The sequence below is a fragment of the Orcinus orca genome, chromosome 1 (assembly GCF_937001465.1).
Source record: "Orcinus orca chromosome 1, mOrcOrc1.1, whole genome shotgun sequence".
Taxonomy (NCBI): domain Eukaryota; kingdom Metazoa; phylum Chordata; class Mammalia; order Artiodactyla; family Delphinidae; genus Orcinus; species Orcinus orca.
In genome coordinates, this window is record NC_064559.1 from 32561946 (window position 1) to 32584969 (window position 23024).

At 56.0% G+C, this 23024-nt stretch overlaps 1 protein-coding gene and 2 long non-coding RNA genes across 6 annotated transcripts; 2 read left to right on the top strand and 1 right to left on the bottom strand.

Annotated features, from left to right (window-relative positions):
* Positions 1 to 43: 43 nt before the first annotated feature.
* Positions 44 to 4370, top strand: LOC125963739 (uncharacterized). 2 transcript variants are annotated; one of them, XR_007476134.1, is made up of 4 exons: positions 44 to 1683; positions 1803 to 1873; positions 3680 to 3809; positions 4251 to 4370. It is a non-coding gene; the product is annotated as an uncharacterized LOC125963739 (long non-coding RNA). The 2 variants fall into 2 exon arrangements; XR_007476133.1 differs by lacking the exon at positions 4251 to 4370 and having other exon boundaries at positions 3680 to 4243.
* Positions 4360 to 17455, bottom strand: LOC125963737 (uncharacterized). Its single transcript, XR_007476131.1, has 2 exons — positions 8767 to 17455; positions 4360 to 6439 (listed from the first exon to the last, which is right to left on the bottom strand). It is a non-coding gene; the product is annotated as an uncharacterized LOC125963737 (long non-coding RNA).
* On the top strand, positions 4924 to 20914 carry LOC101273690 (uncharacterized). Of its 3 annotated transcripts, XR_007476082.1 has the most exons (5): positions 4924 to 5695; positions 18301 to 18345; positions 18576 to 18633; positions 18869 to 19219; positions 19898 to 20032. XR_007476082.1 is itself a non-coding variant. In XM_033416003.2 (4 exons), the coding sequence occupies exons 1-4, from the start codon at positions 5396 to 5398 to the stop codon at positions 20560 to 20562; spliced, it is 1068 nt and encodes a 355-aa protein (XP_033271894.2). In that variant the 5' UTR covers positions 4924 to 5395; the 3' UTR covers positions 20563 to 20914. The 3 variants fall into 3 exon arrangements, 1 of the variants encoding a protein (XP_033271894.2); XM_033416003.2 differs by lacking the exon at positions 18869 to 19219 and having other exon boundaries at positions 19898 to 20914; XR_007476092.1 differs by lacking the exons at positions 4924 to 5695; positions 18869 to 19219; positions 19898 to 20032 and adding an exon at positions 17663 to 17802 and having other exon boundaries at positions 18576 to 18669.
* Positions 20915 to 23024: the final 2110 nt, after the last annotated feature.

Consider the following 23024-nt stretch of genomic DNA (forward strand, 5'->3'; position numbering starts at 1 on the left):
CTAAGAAAACAGAACGCGTGGTAGCGCAACGGGAGGCCGGGAGAGGCGGCGGGAGGCGACTTTAGCCACGATGACTGGAGGCCGGAGAAAGAACGTCTGAGCTCCGATGTGGGTATTGGGAGGGGTCGGCTCTCGGAAAGTCTCCGGAGGAAAGTTCTAAGAAGAAGACCAAATGCAAAGGCCTGAGTTGAGAAACACCTTGGTTTGTCCGAGGGATGCCCCCTCCCCCAAGGGGGAGGAGGGGCGGGGAGTGGGGGGGAACGGGAGATGGAGTCAAAGAGACAGATGGCCAGTCAGGCAGGACCCAGGAGGCTGTGGTCTGGAGTTCACGAAGGGATATCACTCGGTCTACAGTGTAAAAGACCTCTTTGCCGTGTGGAGGGAAGGTTGCAGGAGAACACGGGTGGAGAGGAGGGACCAGTTGGGTGGTGGCAGTGGTCCAGGCAGCAGATGATGGTGGTGTGGACTCGGGTTGTAGCAGCAGAGATGGAGAGAAAGGGTCGTATTCCGGATGCATTTTGGAGGAAAAGATAACAGGACTGAGTAGATGGAACGTGGAGTGTTAAGGAGAGAGAGGCATTGAGGATTTTTCCCATGAGTAGCTGGAAAAATGGTGGTGCTATTTACTGAGATGGGGAAAACTTGGGGAGGAAGAGATTTGGGAAATAGGAAGAGTCTATAATTCTATTTGGCTCTGTTAAAATTGAGATACCTGTAATCCAAAAGGAGGTGGTGAAGAGTCAGGTAATTTGGAGCTCAGGACAGAGGCCAAAGCTGGAGGTAAGATCAGCCCTAGGAGTTCTCAGTGTGTGCATGTGTGTGTGCACGTCTGTGTGTGTGCGCGTGCACGTATATATGAAAGGATATATGTAGATATGCACACACCTTATATGTGTATGTATGTACACACGTGTATGCACATGCCTGTAATGTACACAGCACTTAAAGCCACGGGACTGGGTCAGAACCTGGGACGCTCGACAGTCACTGGCTGGGAAGAGGAGAAGCCAGGGAAAGAACCAGGGAAGGAAGGCCAGGCTGGCGAGCGCTGCGCGGGAAGGGTGTCTCAGGGAGGAAGGGGCTGAGTGAGATGCAGGAGGAAATGGCGGCGAAGTGAGACTGATGATGACGACACAGCTTTCCAGGGGTGTTGCTCTTGAGGGCTGCAGAGGGACGGGGCAGGATTTGGAGAGAACATGAATTCAGGGAGGGATTTGCTTTTTGCTTTTTTTACCCACCGGAAGATAGCAGACATCCTTTTTACAGTGACGGGAATGGTCCAGGAGACTGGGAGAAGTGGCAACGTCGCAGAAGTGAAAAAGGGTAACTGCAGGGGTGACAAAGTCAGAAGGTGAGAGGGAATGAGAGTCGGGAGCCAGCCAACCACCGAGGGCGGGAGGGATGGGGCAGAGGGAGGGCGTGCTGGGGGGCAGTTCCGTGCTTCTCAGGTAAGCACCGCCCACAGGTAAGTCCTGGCCGAGTGTAGCCCTGATGATGGGACAGGTGGCAGGACACAGAGCAAGGTCACAGAGGAGCTTAGCTCAAGGCTGGAGAGCTGGGGGGAGGGGCCCAGTCGCTGTGCGGGTCCTCAGCACCCCAACTCCTCTTTCTCTCTCTCCTGGTCTCCCAGGAGCCTGTCAAACTCAGGGCTCGGCGAGGGCAGCGCTCCCGCTGGTGTGACAGGTAAACCGCACAGGAGGGGCAGAGGGGACAGGGCTGTTCCCTTGAGGGTGAACTCCTCCGGCTGTAGTTGTAGAGCCTTTTATTCAGTCAGTATTTGTGTCCATGTATTTATGTTCTAGAAAAAAGAAGCCTATTTCTGTTACATGTAGTGGTTTGTATCTGAATGACCTATCTGACTTAAGGAAACCAGGTAAGGAAAGTTTAAGCCTTCCCACCATATATAAGTACTGTTTTTGTAACTCTTATCAAAAGGCTAAATGGTTAAGGGAGGGAAGCATGGTAACCTCTACCAAAATACTAAACTGGCAGGGAACCATGCAAATTGCAAATGGGGAAATTAGAGAACAGTATAGCCTTGGGGGCATAGAAATTACTACGATTTCTTTCCTTTTGTGTCCTGACTAGGCAGACAAATGACCAAGAGTGGGCGACAAGGTATATCAGAGCCTTTCCTCTGATCATTTAGAAACAATCAGAAAATCACATTCTCTCCGGAGAAAAGACACTAACAGGGAAAAAGCAGCCCACAAGTGCTTTTGAGTCTGAGCCAGCCTGAATTCCAGCAGCCCACCACTCACAAAAGGATTTTTTTTTTTACTCTGAGTTAACAGAATCATGTTCTTTTTTTGTTGCGGAGCATGGGCTCTAGGGCGTGGGCTCAGTAGTTGTGGTGCACGGGCTTAGTTGCTCCGCGGCATGTGGGATCTTCCCGGACCAGGGCTCGAACCTGTGTCCCCTGCATTGGCAGATGGATTCTTAACCACTGCGCCACCAGGGAAGTCCCAGAATCATGTTCTAATCAAGGTCTGTGAATGAGATTAAGGATTGGGATAAATTAAGGACGCCCTTTACAAGAAGTAAGAAAGGCACCAAATTGCTTAGCACTTAGCAACACTTCAAGTTCAGCTATTTTAATAAATTGTTTGACTTTTGTTTAAAAAAGTAGGGGGGGCTTCCCTGGTGGGGCAGTGGTTGAGAGTCCGCCTGCCGATGCAGGGGACACAGGGTCGTGCCCCGGTCTGGGAAGATCCCACATGCCGCGGAGCGGCTGGGCCCGTGAGCCATGGCCGCTGAGCCTGCGCGTCCGGAGCCTGTGCTCCGCAACGGGAGAGGCCACAGCAGTGAGAGGCCCGCGTACCGCAAAAAAAATAAAAATAAAAAATAAAAAAGTAGGGGTGGGTGGTGACCATCTTTCTAAGATAAACGGCCCTCATCACTGAAGGCCCAGCAGACTGTTATCATTTGAGCAGGGAGAGCCCTGGGGAAGTGGAATCTCCAGACAAACCTACAAAGAGAAGGCAGCACACGTCCCAGGACAGGTGGCCTCCCCTCTTGAGGCCGGGAAGAAGGCTCAGGTTCCCAGGTCAGGCAGAAAGGCGGGCCTGGGAAGTGAGTTAACCATGGTGAGAGGAAGGCTGGAATAGGGCCGTCGGGAGGGCCAGGCTCCCAGGAGTCGGGGAGGTGGAGGCATGGACCAGGGAGCACCCCCTGCCATCCTGTTGCCCTCCTGCCCTCTTGCTGTAGGAACTGCCATGCAGGCTTCCGTCCGGCACTGCTGCGTCACCTTGGTGGGCGGTGGGTTCCTGTGATTCTCGTTCACTCTGAAAGTCCCCAGGGAAATTGAAGACGACCAGAACAGGATGGCTATCGAAGCCCAAGTAGCAGCGTTGCTCTCACTGTGAGGATTAAGGGTGTGTGGTGGGTGTGGACAGGTAGAGTCTCGGAAATGCCCTGTACCTCTCACCGGAGAGCAGGAGACTCCGAGGGGGTGGGTGTGCAGCTGGCCGGACCCACTGGCCCACAGAGAAGCTGCGTTCCCCCCCATATCTGTTAAGGCAAGGAAGACAGCAAATACTGCTTGAGCCCTGGGTACTCTGGCCGGTGGTCAGACATCCTGAGAATGTGCTGGGCTTGCCCTGGGGAGACTGACCTGCTATTTCCCTGGAAAGGCTCATGGGAAACCAGTAGAGGTTAAACCCTGTTCTTTTTATGAAAGGAGGACCAGGAGTTGCCTCTGCCCAGGCCGCAGGAGGGCCGTTATAGGAGAAGGAAGGATCTGGAACCACTAGAAGACTGGCAGAATCTCACCTTCAAATATTTGGAAAAAATCCAGCAGAGAAAGAAGAGTGCGTTCCGAGGAGGGGAGTGGGCTCCCCAGGGGGGAAGAAGCATCAGGAGAAGAAGGGGCTCAGAGGGAAGAAGGGGGGAAGGTGGGGGGCATCAGGCCCGGCAGACAGTCCTCTCCCTGCCAAGGCCTTTGTGTGGAGGGGGAAGGAGGGAAGAGGTAACGCGGCCGCTCCAGGAGGGTGGGATCACGGCGTGAGAGAACCCTGGGGGGCGAGGGGGCCTTCAGGCCACGTGTCCAGTTCACCCAGTGTTAAGCTCAGAGGTACAGGGACCCGCTGGAGGCCACATAGTCAGTGGCAGAGCTGAGACAATAGTCTTGGACTCCTGACTCCCAGGAGAAGGGCTTTTTCTAGTAGATCTTTAAAGGAGAGCTTTGGGAAGATGAGCTGGGTAAAACCAAAAGGAATGATAATGACTATAAAAATTGCTAATATTGGCAGTTCCCTGGCGGTCCAGTGGTTAGGACCCGGCGCGTTCACTGACGAGGGTACAGATTTGATCCCTGGTGGGGGAACTAAGATTCCACAAGCGGAGTGGCACAGACAAAAATTAAAAAAAAAAAAAAAGCTAATATTTATTGAGTACTTAAACCATGTGCCACAAAATTCCAGTTCAAAGAAGCCTCAGAGGCCCGTGAGGACGCAGCACCCCAGCTCAGGCACCTGGCGACCTTGTTAAAATGCAGACTCTGCTTCACTAGATTCTGCACGTCTAATAAGCTTCCAAACGGGGCGATGTTGCTGGACTAACGCCCACGCTTTGCGTAGCGAGGATCTGAACCTGCCCCCTGGGGTGGGCAATAGCCGAGCAGCGAGGGCGGGACGAGCATCTGCGGGGAGAGCATCTGCTGGTGCTGCAGAGCATCCACCCGGCCTGCCTGCACGCTGACCGCGCAGCTGGCCGCCCCAGCGTGGCTGACGGTCGGCACCTGCTCGAGGCCCCGGTCGGACCGCAGCGGGCTCCCGTACACACTGCTGCCCACCTGGCGGGCGCTGGCCTGGCCTGGCCTGGCTCAGGGAGGCCGGCCTCCGCATTTCCAGCCTCTTCAGCCCACAGGTCTCGGCGGGGCAGCGCCGATTCCCGCCCCGCCGGAGGCCCATCCCCACGAGGGCGGCGTCGGGGCGGGGCCTCTCGCCAGGAGCCCTACTCCCAGCGGACCACGGACCACGCCTTCCTCATGAGCTGCGCCGCGAAGCTCTCGGAGTACTTCCTGCTGCTGGAGGACGGCACCTTGTGCGCCCCCAACTTCATCACCACGTTCAGTGGAAAGCGGACACCCTGGGGTCCCAGCCCTGGGCGCTCCTGGAGTTCTCCAACCTGGGCTTCCAGGGCAGGCTCTTCCGCAGCGGGGACCCCCGGTGCTGGCCCACTTCCTCCTCCTCTTCTACGGGGAGAAGCCCCTCGCCAGGCTCCTCCCTCACTTCCGCACCCTCCTGGCCCAGAAGGAGCCGATCCTCTGCAGACCGTTCCTGTTCTACCACCGAGTCCCCTACCATGCGCCGAACGACACAGCCAGAAGGCCTCGGGCACGCAGAAAAAGAGCCCCTAAGCCCCTGGCAACCCACCAGGAGCCGTGTTCACAGACATGAAGGTTTTTGAGGTCCATTTCCCCTGGCAGGCCTACAGTCTGGACGAGTCCTTCTTTTGGGCCCACAGCGCAGGGAACCACCTGACTGTCATCCTGAACCACCCAGCGGACCTGAGGAGGGTGCAGGTACTGCCGGGCACCATCGTGGATGGCAAGCACGCCCTGGAGAAGGGGCAGGTGGAGCTGGGCTACGAGCCCGAGGGGACACCGCAGCGCTGCACCAGCCTCGCCTTGCTGGGCCACCTCCTGGAAGGGCAGCTGGATCAGGAGGTAGTTCCACGGAGCGTGGGGCACGAGGTGAGCTGCGTGAGGCTGGTGGCGAACGCTAACCAGGTGGGTGGGCTCAGCATCCAGCACATCGACCTCTGGGAGGAACATGCCAGGGACATGGGGGCAGCTCAGGAGGAAGATAACTCAATAAGGCGAAGAAAACTTAAAGTCTTGCAGCTCTGTCATTCTAGCCTATCTGAGTGACCCGGGGGCGGGGTGGGGATGCCAGGGAATGAGGGGCAGAGAGGGAAGATGTGGTCATTCTTCTGGTGCCGCCGAGATGTTAGACCTGTTCCTTCCTTTTCCTACCCAAACAAGCGACTCTCATAGGTTGTCTTTTTCTGGGCTGGATATAGCTTAGCCCAGTTTGGGACAAGGCCTTGGTCATTCCCAGAATCTATCCCTGGGATGCTGAGATCAGCACAAATACAGGGTGTTGGTGTGTGTGTTCGCACACAGTTAGAGGCCAGGGGTGAGGGGTAGCAGGAGGGGAAATCATGGCCAGGCCCTGGAATTTACATCATAAGAAGCCAAGGAAGGGCCTCTCATCAGAAGTCGAACTCTCTGAGGCTCTGGAATGCAGCAGATGGACGCGTACCAATAAAACTAAGCCCCTAACTCTGTCCTTTTAAGCTGTTCCGTGGCGCCAATCTAGTTCCCTTCTTCCCTCACAAACGAACTCGGGCACAAATAGCTTGTAACCGAAGCTTCACTTTCTCCTCCGCATTCTGCATTCTGGCTTCTGCATCCCAGCGCTGCTGAAACTCCTCTCTGTAAAGACAAAAATAGTCAAAACCTAGTGGCATTTTTGTTTTCAGATCTCATTCTCCTTCACTCGCTGCAGCAGGTACACAGTACAAATCAGTCTTCTTCCTTGACTTCTGGGCTTCATCCATTCATCAGAATGACTGAATCCCCACTGTGTGCCAGGGACAAAAAAGCTCCTCTTGGGGTTAAGAAGTACAGGGTCCTTGGGGGAGTACAGACCTGTGTTGAAACTTTATTGGGAGCTTAGGAAAGGCTTTTTGGAAGACGTGTAAGCCTAGACCTGCCAGATAATTGGGGAAGATAGCCAGGTGATGAGGAAAGAAGGTCAGGGAAATTTTCCAGTAAAAGAAACAGCATGTAGAGAAGTGGGCCAGAGGTGAGAAGAAACCTGGCTCGTTTGGGGAAAAAAATCATTTAGTGGGGCTGGCGATGGAGGGCAAGCTGGAGTAGTGGTGGGACAGAAGATGAGGCCACAGGACTAAGAAAAGACCTGCTTACAAAGGACCATGGACAGTTCAGTGGGGGAAAGAATAGTCTTTTCAACAAGTGGTGGTGGAACAGCTGAATACCCATGTGCAAAGGAAGGAAGTGTGACTCCTACCTCACATTGTATTAAAAGTGAACTCAGAATGGATCACAGACCTAGTTGTAAGAGCTAAAAGCTATAAAACGCTTAGAAGAAAACACAGGTGTAAATCGTTGTGACCTTGGATTAGGCAATAGATTATTAGGTATGACACCAAAAGCACAAGCCATCAAAGAATAGATAAATTGGACTTCATCAAAATTTAAAATTTTTGTGGTTCATAGGACACTATCAATAAAGTGAAAAGACAACCCACAGAATGGAAGAAATTATTTGTAAATCATATGTCTGATGAGAGACTGGTGTCCAGAATATATAAAGCAAGCTTACACACAATAATAAAAAGACAAATAACCCAATTAAAAATGGGCAAAGGATCTGAATAGACATGTCTCCAAAGAAGATACAAAAATGGCCAATAAGCAGGTGAAAAGACACTCATCATTAGTCATTAGGGAAATGCAAATCAAAACCATGGTGAAATAACACTTCACACTCACTAGGACAGCTATTTAAAAAACAGAAAATAAGGGCTTCTCGGGTGGCACAGTGATTAAGAATCCACCTGCCAACGCAGGGGACACGGGTTCAAGCCCTGGTCCAGGAAGATCCCACATGCTGCGGAGCAACTAAGCCCGTACGCCACAACTACTGAGCCTGCGAGCCACAACTACTGAGCCCACGTGCCACAACTATTGAAGCCCGTGCACCTAGAGCCCATGCTCTGCAACAAGAGAAGCCACCGCAATGAGAAACTCGTGCACCGCAGTGAAGAGTAGCCCCTGCTCGCCGCAACTAGAGAAAGCCCGCGCACAGCAACGAAGACCCAATGCAGCCAAAATAAATAAATAAAATAAATAAATAACAGAAAATAAGTGTTGGCGAGGTGTGGAGAAATTGGAGCCTCATACATGATGGTGGGGTTGTAAAATGGGGCAGCCACTTTGGAAAACCACTGAACAATCCTCAAAATGTTAGATAGAGTTACCATATGATCCAGCAATTCCACTCCTAGGTCTGTAAGAATGAAAATGAATGAAAAAATGAAAACATATATCCACACAAAGACTTACACATGAATGGTCATAGCAGCATTATAATAACCAACATGTGGAAACAATCCACATGTCCAGCAACTGATGAATAAACAAAATGTGGTACATCAGATGATGAAAATGAAATACTACTCAGCTACAAAAAGGAATGGAATACTGATACACGCTACAACACGCACAAACCTTCAAAACACTGGGCTACGTGAAAGAAATCAGTCACAAAAGGTCACATAGTATATGATTCCACTTGTATGAAATGTTCACAATAAGCAGGTCCAAAGGGACTCATATGGGGGTGATGAAAATGTGCTAAAATTGATTGTGGTAATGGTTGCACTCTGAATATACTACAAACTATTGAATTGTGTACTTCAAGAAGAGTGAATTTTAGAGTATGTGAATTATATCTCAGTAAGGCAGCTGTTTGTTTAAAAGCCATAGAAGCAAATGAAAGGGTTTAGAATACCCTGGTGGCAACAGAGAATCACGGAGCAGTTCTGAGCAGGAGAGCGGAGTGACTGTTCGTGCTTTGGGGGGTCACCCCAGGCATCCCGGTGGGGCAGCCAGGGGGTCAGGATAGGCAGCCGATGAGAACTCGGCTCGGGACAGGCACTCCCTCCCCTTCCTCCTTCCAGCCCTCAGCTTTCTTCTCACCAATCAATCATAAACTAACCTGTTTTTCTACCTACCTCTCTGACTAGTCGTGGTCTCCATCTCCGCCATCCCTAAATGTGGGAAAATTCCGAGGTCTTTCACTCTGTCCGTATCTTCTTTCTTTGATGACTTTCAATCACGGTCAGAGCCTTACCTGAATGAACTTTGAGGCACCACCCACGTCGACATCACCCTCTGGGGTGTCCAATCTGAGCCTCCGAGTCCCGTGTCCAGCTGATGACGACACTCTCCACTTGGGTTTAACTGTCACCTCAGCCCAGCACATCTGACACCAAATTCTTTAGCTTGTATGTGTTTCTGGCAATGGTTACCTTACATACATAAACTCAAAGTCCTAAAACAGTGCTTTGAAAAAATGGTCTATGAACCACTTGCATCAGAATCCCCTGGAATTGCTTATTTAAAATACTTTTACCCAACCTTGCTCATTCTCCCATCAAAGTGCTTCAACTGCTGTAAGCTCCTACTTTCCCATCCACCCCAGTCTAGGCCTGCCACTTAGCCTCATGTCCAAACTTTTCCTGACTGACCACTACATGTCAGGCCCCGGGCACAGGGACAGAGTAAAAGCCTGTGGACTCTGGCCTTGAAGAGCTTCTAGTCCAGAAAGAGAGACAAGTGAAATACTGCATTAAAGGGGCAGAGAAGGGACTTCCCTGGTGGTGCAGTGGTTAAGAATCTGCCTGCCAATGCAGGGGACACAGGTTCGAGCCCTAGTCCGGGAAGATCCCACATGGCATGGAGCAACTAAGCCCGTGCGCCACAACTACTGAGCCTGCGCTCTAGAGCTTGTGAGCCACAACTACTGAGCCCGTGTGCCACAACTACGGACGTCCTTGCACCTAGAGCCCATGCTCTATAACAAGAGAAGCCAGGACAATGAGAAGCTCGCACACCACAACAAACAGTAGCCCCTGCTCGCCACAGCTAGAGAAAGCCCATGCGCAGCAACGAAGACCCAATGCAGCCAAAAATAAATAAATAAATAAATAAATTAATTAATTAAAAGGGGCAGAGGAGAGGGATCAGGGGAGGCTTCCCAGAGGAGGTGACAGCCAACAGGTGCGGTGTCCTCAGACAGGGAAATGGAAGGAAGCATGCGAGCAAGCGGCCTGAGGTCCCACCAGGGCCTCCCCTCCCCGCCGCGTCTCTGGGGCCCAAGGGTCTGCCGCCTTGGCGAGCCCCGTGCAGGACCCCACACCAGGGAGAGAGCTCTGTTACAGGGGCAGGGAGGTCGGGAAGGCTGGAGGCCTCTCGCTGGCTGAGCTCCTGCCAGACGGGAAGCTCCCTGGTGGTGCAGTGGTTAAGAATCCACCTGCCAATGCAGGGGACACAGGTTGGAGCCCTGGTCCGGGAAGATCCTACATGCCGTGGAGCAACGAAGCCCGTGCGCCACAGCCAGTGAGCCTGCGCTCTAGAGCCCACGAGCCACAACTACTGAGCCCGCAGGCTGCAACTACTGAAGCCCACATGCCTAGAGCCCGTGCTCCGCTCAGGCTCTCTTCTCCTGGGCTTTGCAATCCCCTGATGGCCTCCTGACTCTCTTTTCATGGAGGCTTCTGCTAATTTTCACAGCAAGCTCCTCGCTTCTTGGGGATCTTGGTCGTTAGGTGGGGCTTCAGTGCGGGTGGGGAGGAATCAAAGTTCCCACCAGCCCCCCACGCCCTCCGAGTGGTCCCTCAGCAGCCTGTCGGGCTCCCCTCAGGTCAGTACCCGCTGACCTTTTCCCTCCCTCCACGCCTGCCACATCCTCTGCTTTGCGTCCTCATGGATTGCCTCTGTGTCTTGGGAGCTGGGCTCCTGCTCCCAAGTGCTGGCCCGGCAGGACAGGACCTGGCTTCCCGGTGAGACTGGGGAGGCCTGGACACCCATCACCAGGGAGCTGGGGAGAGCCCACTGCCTCCATTCCCCCACGCCGGCCCCAGTCCAGGACCCAGCGGCAACCCTTTGCTTCCAGCTTTTCATTCATCCAAACCTTTACTGAGTACCCAAGGGGTGCCAGGCACCTGTGCAAACTTTCCCTTCTCCTGAAGCCTTGGGCTCTATCCACGGGTTAACCAGCCTCAATGGAAAACCCGGACGGAGGCTTTGTTGTCACCAAACCTGGGTTTTAGCCCCAGCTCCGCTTCTGAGCTGAGAGATCTTAAAACGTTGTTAACCCCTCGGAGCCGTCTCCCCACTCTAACCGAGGATTCCACCCGCCACACGGCGTTGGCACGAGGGGTAAAGGGAATCGAACCTGTGAGGCAGGTGCCAGACCCCCGGGTGCATCAGCTTGTCTGCCCGTTCACTCTGGGCGCCAAGGCTCAGCGTGTAGAGCCCCAGCCCTCCCCCCACCCCCACGGAGGAGGACCCCAGGCCTCCACTCACTCCCAGGCAGTGTCTGGGGGGCTCCCTGCTGGCGCATCCCGGGGCTCCTACTACAGGTCTGAGCTCCTTCCCTCCCTCCTGGGAGCCTCCGCAGGCCCGGGCAGGTGGGAGTTTCCACTGTGTTGCCTGCCTGACCCCAGGTGGGCGGGGAGGGGCAGACGTCCCACCAAAAGGCCTCAGGGCGCGCACCTCCTCTTTCTGGTTGGGCTGCTTTAGGATCTGGTTGGGTCCCTGGAAGCAGTACCGTCACCCAGAGGGCTGACAGACAGGGCAGCCAGGGCTCCCTGCTCCTCGGGCACTGGGGCAGCTCCCTTGCGGGGCAGGAGCATGGGGTGGGCTCTGGACCTCCGTGATCCCAAGTGGTCTCATCTGTAGGACGAAGACAGGGCTGCTGAGGGAGAAAATGAAGGCTGCACGTGTGAGGGGTCAGTCTCAAGAGACACACCGCGTCAGGTCACACTGCCAGGTTAGCCCCGTCGGCCAAACTCCAGGCTTTCCCTCCCCTCCCTGCCAACCTAGGAGCAGCGCCTGTCCTGGCTGGAAGTCAGTTTCCGCACCTGAGAAACAGGAATGCCACTTCCCCAAGGAGCTGAAACCTCGAGGGACGCAATCACTGCCTGCGTGTCAGGCCGTCCAGCACCTCGGCAGCGTGTCAGCACGATGGATCCGTTTCCCTTAGAGTCCGTCGGCGTCCTCGGGGCTCCTTCCCACCCGCACGCTGGCCCTGTCAGGCCAGGGTCGGTTCAGGTGACTCTGATCCTGGCCCACAAGGCACTGACGCAGTGGGAAGGGCGCGGCCCGGCGCCCACGTGGGGCCCCTACGAGGCCGCGTCCGAGGCAGGGACCCTCTTCTTGGCTTCGAGGAGTGAGCCCCGCCCTTTCTTGGCCTGTAACTGTTGGTGGCTGGGACCGGAGGCAGGTCCAGAGTGTCGGGAGGAGGACACAAGGACTTGCAGGGCAGTCAGGTCTGTAACCTCGGGGAGTCAGGAACACTTGCCACGCGGCTTGCAGGATCTTAGTTCCCCGATCAGGGATCAAACCTGGGCCCTCGGCAGTGAGAGCACTGCATCCTAACCACCGGACCGCCAGGGAACTCCCGGCAACACTTTTCTCTTTGTTTTATTAAAGCTCTGTCTTGCTTGGGCTGTGTGTGTCACTGAGGAAAGTTTTTCTAAAAAGGTGTGCCCTGACCTGGTCCCGTCGCGCAGGCCCCTCGTGGTCTGGGGCCCCGGGAGCAGCGCTTGTCCCCCAGCTCAGCTCTCTCAACACCAGAGCCTGGACGCCACGCCAGGCGAGCCCCAGTGACCCTGACGCCAGGCCCTCCAGGCCGCTCCCTGTGTGCTCCTGAGAGAACCTGGCAGAAGGGCACAGCGTCAGGCCCCCACCTGCTGGGTCGGACAGTTGTTGGGCGGTGGGACCAGCAGTCTGTGTGGACAAGCCCTCCAGGAGATCCTGATCCAGGCGAAAGAACCCTCAGGGAGGCACAAAGTTTTAAAGCTGGATAATGAAGAAGCACGTCTTCTCTAGGATGAGAAGGAGGGACAGATGAGAAGGAGGGACGGCTTCCCCACGGCCGCCGGCAAGCCCTCGGGGGGCAGCAGGGGGGTCTGCAAACACAGCCACCGCAGTGTCCCAGCCTGGACGCGGAGGGCATCCCTCCCATCAAGCGTGGCCGTCATTCCCCTTCGGTATTAGCTTGCTGGGCTGTGGTCACGAAGCGCCACAAACCGGGTGGCTTACACAACAGAAACTCATTGTCTGACAGTTCTGGGGGCCGGAATTCCAAGGTCGAGGGGTTGTCAGGCCTCTTTCCTAGAATCTGGTAACGGGGGGCGCATAACTCCAATCTTCACGGACCTTCTCCTTTGTACGTGTCTGTGTCCAAACTCCCCCTTACATATGGACACCAGTCAGGTCGGATTCGGGGTCCACCCTCCTCCAGTTACATCCGCAGAGACCCTACTTCCAGTGACGTTCAGGTCCTGAGGAACTGAGGGTTAGGACCTCAGCATTCGGTTTGGCCGCGGGGAGGGGGGATGGTGTTCGGCGTGTAACACGTCCCACTGAACCTGGGCCTTGGGCCTGGGTCCTTCGAGTCCCCCTGGTTTCCGTGTACCCCCTGGAAGCGGCCGTCCGTGAACAAAGTGTCCCCCTGCTGGAGCGGGGGGCCCTGGGCCCAGAGGCTTGGCAGAGGGAGGGAGGCCCAGGCCACGCCACGGTCCAGCCACCTTAGTGGAGGTGGCCCCGCCCACCCTACCTGGGGGGCAGCGGGGCGGCGGGCCACCTCCACAAGCCCTGCCCGCTCACACAGTCCTGAGCGAATACGCGGTGGTGGTTGCCCGGCACCAGATGTGGGGTGGCCTGTCACAAAGCGTGAGACGAGTGCCACGAGCCTCAGGCCCGCAGCCTGGTCACTAACGCGCATTCCTTCTGTCGGAGGCCCCTCTGCCAGGAACCAGCGCCGGCCCATCACTCCGATAAAGTACTCGGGTCTCACTGCTGGCGGAGTGGCTGGGAATGAGGACAGAGCTCTGCCTGTACCTAATGAATGGCCCCTCTGACCTACGTCCAAGCTGCTGGGAGCTCGGGGGCGGGCGGCGTGTCTGGCGGTGAGAGCGCGAGCGGGAGGGGCCGGGAGCCACTTCGTGCCATGAGCCCGGACGCTCGGGGCCAGTCGCGCGGCTCCGGACACTGAGCACGGCTGGCGAGAGGCCTCGGCTGCACAAGTCGGGATAATTAACCAGACAGCAAGTGTCTTCAAAAGCGCTTAATTTGGGGGAAAGGAAGAGCTACAGGGAAGCACAAAGAAGGGAGTCCTTGGAATCAGAACAGAGGCTCATTGTGTGCAGAGCACCGATGGAAGGTGACCCCTCAGATCAGTCCCGGGGGTTGGGGCCGGCTTCTGCTGACGGCCACGCTGACCACAGCCAACACCAGGGACCCTCGAGGTGCCCCAGGTGCTGTTCTAGGCATTTAATCCTCCCCACAGCCCTCAGCCGCGGGTCCTACTGTTTCGGTCTCAGTTTATAGATGGGAAACTGAGGCCCAGCGACTGGACAGGGGCCACACACGGTTCTTGAGCAGCAAAGCTGGGACTCACATCTGGCCAGTCCGGCTTCAGAGTGTGTGCTCTCAAGCACGAGTAACACTGCTGGATTCCCACGCGGCCCCTCACACCTCTGCAGAGCCTTAAACGCAACAAGTAGATGTGACTTGTGCTCAGGGCTAATAAAATCCACACCGAGGGGCCCGGCCACCAGGGGTGGGGCCTCTTGCCCCCGAGCTGCTCTCTAGAAGAAGATGGCCAAACGGGCCAGGGTCTGCCGCCTCCCCACCAGCTGCTGCTGCATGAAATCCTGCGTGGGACTCGCCTGCTGCCCTTCCGATGGCAGGAAAGCCGCCCCTCCCGGGAGAGGCTGGCAGTGGCCTGGACTTGCTGGGAAGAACCGCAGACGAGCCCTCCTTCAACTTCTCCCCCGTTGCCTGGGTTCTGCATCCTCGTCCAGAGAGACACAGGGGTGTCCTCAGCTGGAGATCTAGTCCACACCCCTCAGTTTACAGAGGAGGAGAGACCCGAGGAAAGACTTCCTCCTCCCAGCAGCACACTCACCGGGCTTTCTTCCCGAGGACGGGGGTGCAGAGGGGAGGAAACCCCAGGGGGGCCCACAACGCCCCTCGGCTGGGTCCTGCCGGGTCCTTCTGAGCAGGTTTTAGGTCACCAGCTGCATCTCCCCGGGCGATGAGCTGGTCTCACGGTGAGGTGGGGCTGAGGTGTCAGGGACACAGGGAGGACCAACCTTTATGACCGCCCCTTGAACCTTAACCCCTGCACTCCTGAGGTCTCAGGTGGGGTCACTGCCCTTCTCTGCCCACAGCCGAGCACCACAGCTCCCCCTCACCTTGCCCCGAGACCTTTCACCTGGCTCCGAGCTGGCCACGTGCCTCGTGGGATGCACCCACACAGGGACCCTGGTGGCGCAGTGGTTAAGAATCCACCTGCCAATGCAGGGGACATGGGTTCGAGCCCTGGTCCGGGAAGATCCCACATGCCGCGGAGCAACTAAGCCCGTGCACCACAATTACTGAGCCTGCGCTCTAGAGCCCATGTGCCACAGCTACTGAGCCTGTGCTCTAGAGCCCGCAAGCCACAGCTACTGAGCCCGCAAGCCACAACTACTGAGCCCGTGTGCCACAACTACTGAAGCCTGTGCTCCGCAACAAGAGAAGCCACCGCAATGAGAAGCCCGCGCACCGCAAAGAAGAGTAGGCCCCGCTCACCGCAACTAGGCCCTGCCTCCGGGGCCCTCATTCCTCACCAGGGGGCTCCTGTCTGGGCAGGGGTCCCTCTCCCGTGAACCGCCTGCTCCGTAGTTTTCACCTTTTTTCACCACTCTGCCCTGCTCCTCCAGGGAAAGCTGGGTAGTTCTGAGATGTCAGGCTGTGCCCTCTGCCTCATTCCTTCCAATCGGCCTGGTCAACTCCTATGCAGCCTTGAAAACCCATTCAGTCAACCCCACAGGGACTGTCTGCCAAGGTTCACAGTCACATTGTACTGTGGCCTGTTCACAGAGCTTCCTCCCCTGAGTTTGTTTCTTCCCTCCTAAGCTTAGACTCCAACGGCAGGTGTCGCAGCCCCTGTGCCAGGGACCCCTTGGTAGTGGCTGTGTTGAGGCCCCAGGGTTCGGGGGGTGGGGCCACGTGGACTGCTTGAGGAGCTGACATCATGGGCCCTGAGGGTGCTGGGGGGGTCATCTTGCTGCAGGTGTTTCTTCCCCTCCTCCCAGAAGATCAAAAGTCTTGAAGACTGTCTGACTCGTGTCTTGCATTCATGTGAATAAATAAAATGAATTCTTCTCCCAGGAAGTCCAACTTCCCACCTTCAGACGCACCTGTCCAAGCACCCAGCTGTCACCGCGTCTTTGAGCCTCGTACTCCGCACCAGAACACATCCTGTGCTCTAGCCGTCCGTGGCTCTCCTCTCGCGGCTGGGCGTCTCTCCCACTGTGGACAGCCACACCCCGACTGTCCCCTCTGTCCTTCCACACTCCCCACAGCTGACCTCGCCCTGACCTCAGGCTCCAGAGCAGCCCCTGGGCACCTCGAGCTGAACGAGCTACTAGGGGCTGAACTATGCCCCTGAAGTCCTGGCCCCAGCACCTCAGAATGGGACCGTTTGGAGACAGGACCCTTAAAGAGGTGATGAGGACAAACTGAGGTCATCGGGTGAGCCCTGTATGACTGGTGTCCTTACAGAAGAGAGAATTAGGACGTAGGCACAGAGGGAAGACGCAGGAGGAAGACGGCTGTCTGTGAAGCGAGGAGAAAGGCCTCAGAAGAACCCAACCCTGCTGACACCTTGATGGTGGACGTCCAGCCCCCAGAACGGTGAGAAAATTAACTTCTGTGGTTGAAGGCTCCCAGCCTGTGGGACTCTGTTATGGCAGCCTCAGGGGAGTCATACAACGTCCAGAGCTGAGTCCGTCTCCAAATCCAGATGGAACCACATGGCAGGGACAGCATCGCGTGAGGGCCGAGGCAGGAATCTAAAGTCAACCACGCTCCGCTCCACGTGACACGTCATCTGGCCACCAAGTGCCGTGACCCCAGCCCCGCCCTCCCCCACCTCACTGCTCCGAGTGAAGCCTATTCACCACCTTGGTCACTACAGCTGCCTCTGTCCCTTCACCGCCCGTGCGTGGAGACCTGCCCACCCCGAAAGCTCCCCTCCTGCAAACACCAAGCCATCCTTTGAGGCTAGGTCTTCCCAGCTCAGCACTAATGACATTTGGGGGAGGGGTCATTCTTGTGGTGGGGACCTGTCCTGTGCTTTGTAGGGTGTAGAACAGCGCCCCTGGTCTCTACCTACCATCTGCCCCAGTGTGACAACCTAAAACATCTCGCGGCTTCACCGCAGGCTGAGAACCACTGTCCTGAGGACAGGTTCTTCCCAAGTGCGGCACCTGAAGATTTCATACAGGAGGAAGTTAAACTCCTTTGTTCCCCACTGGTTCCCTATAGCGTCTAGAAAAATCCATGGCACGTAGAAATGCTCGATAAATATTTGAGAAAGAAATGCAAAGCCAAGGTCATCCAGCTCTGTAAGCTTTTCTCTAGCTGCCTCTTCCTCCACCTCAAGTTTCAGCTACAAACGACTCAGCATCACCTGAGCATAAGTGTGCCCACATTTCCCGCAACTTTTCCTACACCCGCCTCTGCCACCTTCAGCACCCGGCTCCTGGAAGCCTCCCCTGGGCTGGGCCAGGGCCCCCCGTGCCCTCCAGGCTCATCCACACAGTTCTCATGCAATTCACCGGAGCTCTAAGGATGGACAGAGCCAGCAGGTTCTCACATCGCAGCTGTCCCGGGGGAGGAGGCGGGGAAATGAGACTAGGAAGACTGTTAAAAGCTTCACAAAGGAACAGTTCCACCCGGGAGCCTGTCTTTCACCTTATACGTGTGGAAACCTGTTAACGCGTCCGACAGAAGACAAACTTACCCCTGAGAGGGGTCAGATCTAAAGGCTGTGGTCTCAGGCACCCGGGCACAGCTCAGGTGCGGAGCCAGCCTGAAACCGGGCACCACGGAGAGGAACCGCCTCCCGCCCCATCCATAGGGTCTCCCAGCACAGGAATTTTCGCTTTTGCCTGGGCTACGGGCCAGGTGCTCTAGCCTTCCCGCAGGTATGGGGCTAATTCCCTGTCGTCTTCTGCCCTGCGCCATCAGCAGGAGAACCACCAGCTTCCCCCGGGGGCCGGGTCAGGGGAGGTGGTGGTGCCTGCAGGAAGCCTCCTGGGTTCGGACCTCTGCTGTGGCCAGGACCGCGGTCCTAGAGCTCCAACTGCAGCCCAGTAACAGCAGCTTTGAGAAAATCCCAGCCCCGCCGGGGAAGCGGTCACTTCACGCTCACGCGTTAGGCAGAGCACCTACTGGCTTCAGGTATCTCCAGTTCGGGCCACAACTCCGAAGGCAATGCTTTCTCCTTCCATCCTCACCCTGCCAAGGGCTCCCTACTTTGAAAGGAACCCGGGCAAGGCTCTCCCTGGGGACCGAGGGACTTGGCTCCAGCTGGGTGTTGGAGGTGGGGTCCAGCACAGATTTAACAAAGATCCTCCCTGCTTATTTAAAGACTTTGAAAAGGATGGGAGGTGGGAAAAGAGCATGACTCACATCTATTCCAGTTTAGGGCCACGAGAGGAGGAGACGGCAGCTGGGACTTTATCCAGGTGAGTCACGCGGCTTGCTCTGCCCACCAGTGACTGACTCACTATCTGGTACGGGACCGCGGCGGGGGCTGGGGGGGCGGCTCGGTGCAGGGTGGCGTGTCTGACCCTCCCTGGCCTTTCCTCCTTCCCGTTGCCTGGGCTCCTGTGTGATGAGGGGTGGTCGCTCTCCTGGGTGCTTTGAACAAACAGAAGGCCTGCTAACATTGATATGTATGAATTCATGTGCCCAGCAAGGGAAAAAGCAGAGAAAGGAAGAGAGGAAAGAGAATGTCGGCTGTTGGTGTCCAGGTAAGATTCCAGCAGAGCAGGCTGGGTGGACCCACCCAACATAGACCCAGATCCTTGACGTGTCCCCGGGGAAGGTTTCTCTGACCACCCCCCTTTCCTCTTGTTCCTTAACTGCCCCTCCAATCCCAGCCCCCAGAGTCCTAGAGGAACCAGGAGGTTAAAAGTTCTTAAGTAGAAAGTTAACAGCTCTAGGGGCTTCCCTGGTGCCACAGTGGTTAAGAATCCGCCTGCCAAGGCAGGGGACAAGAGTTCGAGCCCTGATCCGGGAAGATCCCACATGCTGAGGAGCAACTAAGCCCGTGCGCCACAACTACCGAGCCTGCGCTCTAGAGCCTGCGAGCCACAGCTACCGAGCCCACACGCCACAACTACTGAAGCCCACGCACCTAGAGCACGTACTCCACAACAAGAGAAGCCACCACAATGAGGAGCCTCTGCACAGCAGAGAAGAGTAGCCCCCGCTCGCCACAACAAGAGAAAGCCTGCGCGCAGCAACGAAGACCCATCGCAGCCAAAGATAAAAAAAAAAAGTTAACACCTCTAGCAAGGGAGACTCTGTTCCCTAAAATGGAAGAAAGGGGTGCAGGTAAGGAAGACCCAGGCCAGGGCCAGAGCTGGGCTTTTTAAGATTAAGACAAACCAGTAGAATAGGCTGAGGGCCTGGTCAAGCGGGGACTGTCAGACCTCTGCCCCCAGACCTGTGGGGACAGAGGAAGCTGGGGGGCCAGAGCCATAGCCTGGGACTGACAGCCCCCATGACACGCACGTGCGGGCCCCGTGGGGGTCACGGGGTGGGGCTGGGCACCATCCTCTCAGCAAACCCCTCCCAGGGGTCCATCAGGCAGGGCTCACAGATGCTGGGGTCAGTTCCTAGGTTAACGCTAGTATCTCGTCCCCTGAACCCAAGGCAAGGCCTCCAGTGACATTCCTAGGCAGCCCCAGGGCTCACTGGCGCAGACACACATCCTGAGCTATAGGCCAGAAGTGGGTGTCCAAAAATCAGAGCAGGGAGCCCCAGGCCGAGAGCACGGGACCCCACGCCCCTTGCCGAAGGGGCCTCTCCAGCCGCCTGGACCCCGGGCTGCGCTGGCAGGGCGTCGCCCAGTCCTTGCCTCCTGCCGTGCCCTTGCACTGACAACACACTGATCTCTCGGACCACAGACCCTAGAAAAGTAGTTCCTTTCTCTTTGGGGACCGCGTTGAGAATAAAAGCTATAGACCTCCTCGCGTAAGAGGCTCATGGGCACTTTGTAAATCATTTCAGGGGCTCGTCTTTTGGAATCCCGGTTCTTGGACGCCGTGCCTCAAGGTGTCGGGTGGAGCCGTGGTAAGACGCTCGCGGGCCGGCCTGCGAGTGCACAGGGCCTCGGCCTCCACTGCCCTCGCGGGGACAATCTCCGGGGCCCAGGGACTGAGACGCTCTCCCTCGGCTCCCGGGCAGGCGCACCCGCAGCAGCTCCAGCCGGAGCCCCTAGGCGGCGCGGCTCACCTTTCCTTGAGGCCGGTCCTCACACCCGTGGGGCTCACCCGGGACCACGGGCGCCGCTGCGGGCGGAGGCCACCCTGCGCTACCTTGGAAGGAGGGCAAGGGCGTTGGAAGGTTGGAGACGGCCCACTGCCCGGCGGAATCCCGCATCACAGTTCTGCCCGCCCGGAGCGTGGGAACAGCGGACGGAGGATGCAGAAGTGCGGAGAGACGGCTTAACATCCGGGTCCTCACTCTCGTCCTCGCCATCCTCCCACCCTGTGCCCCTCTTCACGGTCTTCCAAGGCGGCCAGGTCCTCAGGGGACTCCTGTCCTCCCCCCTGGCACCCACACACTGGGCACCGGGGGGGGCGTGGCTGGGGCCTCAGCCGACCATGCAGACACCCACCCCCCTCCGCTGTCTCCCGGCGCCACCGTGGGGCTGGTGGCTGATGTCGAGCTAAGGAGAACCAGCAAGTAGCACTAGTGCCTGCGTCTGTTCCCTGGAAGTTGTCTGTACAAGGGTTCTTATAACTGGGAAGGGCGGTCACCTGCGGTTGGTCTGCCAGCCTGCAAGAAACGGAGGCACAGAGCAACGTGCTGCCCACCACCAGGGAACAGAACTCCAGAACGTGGGGCATTCAAGACGGCGAGACGAGTCCCTTCAAAATCACAGTCCAGAAAAAGGGTGGCTGCTTTATGGCAAAAAATTTAAGACACAAATAAATACAACACTTGGTCCTCGATTATATGCTGACTGAAAAACTGACTCAAATTTTGTGGCAACTGGGAAAGTCTGAATACTGATTAGGTATTATTTGGGGAAGTATCATTAGTTTCGTTAGTCACAAAAAACAGATTTGTGTGTTATGTAATAGCTATCAGTGAGTTTAAGTGGGTCAGCAGAGCAAAATAAACACAGTAGACTCATATTGAATCCAGGTAGTGGGTATATGGGCATTAATTACACTAGTCTCACCACTTTCCTGTAGTTTAGAAAATTAATAGTTTAAAAAATATAAAACCTTGTGACAATCTCCAATTGGATCTAAACTTAACCTACTTTAAACACTGCTCTGTTCAGAATATATAAATACATTTCTTATTCAGGAAATGTGTTTTAAAAAAGGGCAACTTCGGGCTTCCCTGGTGGCGCAGTGGTTGAGAGTCTGCCTGCCGATGCAGGGGACACGGGTTCGTGCCCCGGTCCGGGAAGATCCCACATGCCGCGGAGCGGCTGCGCCCGTGAGCCATGGCCACTGAGCCTGCGCGTCCGGAGCCATTGCTCCGCAATGGGAGAGGCCACAACAGTGAGAGGCCCACGTACCGCAAAAAAAAAAAAAAAAGGGCAACTTCAGGTGGTACATACACACAAGGGAATACTACTCAGCCATAAAAAAAGAATGAAATGATGCATTTGCAGCAACGTGGATGGACCTAGAGATTATCATACTGAGTGAAGCAAGTCAGACAGAGAAAGACAAATACCATATGCTGTCACTTACATGTGAAATCTAAAATACGACACAAATGAACTTATCTGCGAAATGGAAACAGACTCACAGACATAGAAAACAAACTTATGGTTACAAAAGGGGAAAGGTGGGGAAGGGATAAATTAGGAGTTTGGGATTAACAGATACACACTACTGTATATAAAACAGATAAACAACAAGGTCCTACTGTATAGCACAGGGAACTACAGTCAACACTCTGTAATGACCTATATGGGAAAAGAATCGGAAAAAGGATAGATATATGTATAATTGAATCATCTTGCTGTACAGCATAAATTAACACAACCTTGTGAATCAACTATACTTCAATAAAAAAAAATTTTTTTTAAAAAAAGGGCATCTTCCCCTCAAAGCCTCTGAGGACGGCAAGGGTGCTACTTCCTGAGGGCAGCTGCTCCGCCCCGAGAAGCCACAGCTTTCCGAACGTGCAGCCTCCCAGACACGCTGCCCTGCTGCCCTCGTGCTGAGCTACAGACACCTCTTCATTGTTACCTTTGTGATCAGGAGCCCTGCCTGCCCTCCCTTCATATGCTCACGCAGGCAGCAGGGTAACAGGGTGGCAAAGCTGCCTGTTTCCTAAACGCCACAGCTGCTAGAGTCTCACCCTGGAAGAAAACCCATAAAACTTGCACCAGGTCTTAACGCCAGGTTCCCTCTGGGACTGTGAACTGACGAGAGGGTGGAGGGGAAACCAATTACTCAAAAGGAAGAGACGTGTTCTTAGACCTCTGACCCTGTGTTGTCCGTTATCTGAATGGAGGCCTTTCTGTTACCCCCACGGCCGCCCCGCCCCGCCCCAGCCCCTGTGGGAGCCACAGTGAGCGGGTGTGTCCCCGGCATGTGACCGGTGAGGCCCTCGCCCCAGCCTGATTGGCAGGCCCGGGGGTGCCTCTCTGCCAGGCTAACAGGCACGAAACACTTTTCCTTTCACAAAGGCAAACTTTCAGATAGATTCGACCCTGTGGCACAGGCCAAAGACCTGGGTTCCAGACACGGTGGGATCTGTTAAGTGAAAGACAGCCTCTGAAGCTGAATTTGCAGGACTCTCCCATCCCTAGTGTGTTTGTTTTCATGCCTCCAGTTCTCCGGGACCTGCCCCGCTCAGGGGGTCCACAGGCCGCCGCCAATCCCTCCCTTCATTCCCACTTGCCTTGAAAGCCATGGGACACCAGCCCAGCCGGACAGGTGCCTGCCCTTGACCATAGCCACGGCAGCTCCCATCCTGGGCACCGGGTCTCCGCTGTGGATCTGCCATGGCGGGGGCCGCACTCGACCCTCTGGCTGGAGGGTTCAAAGCAGGCACTGGAGATCTCGGACACTGAGAGCTCCTCTGGTCGGCCTCTGCAGCCAAGACAACGGGTGAGTCAGTGACCAGAGGCACCTGGAGCTCCGTGAGGTCCAGGTCAGGC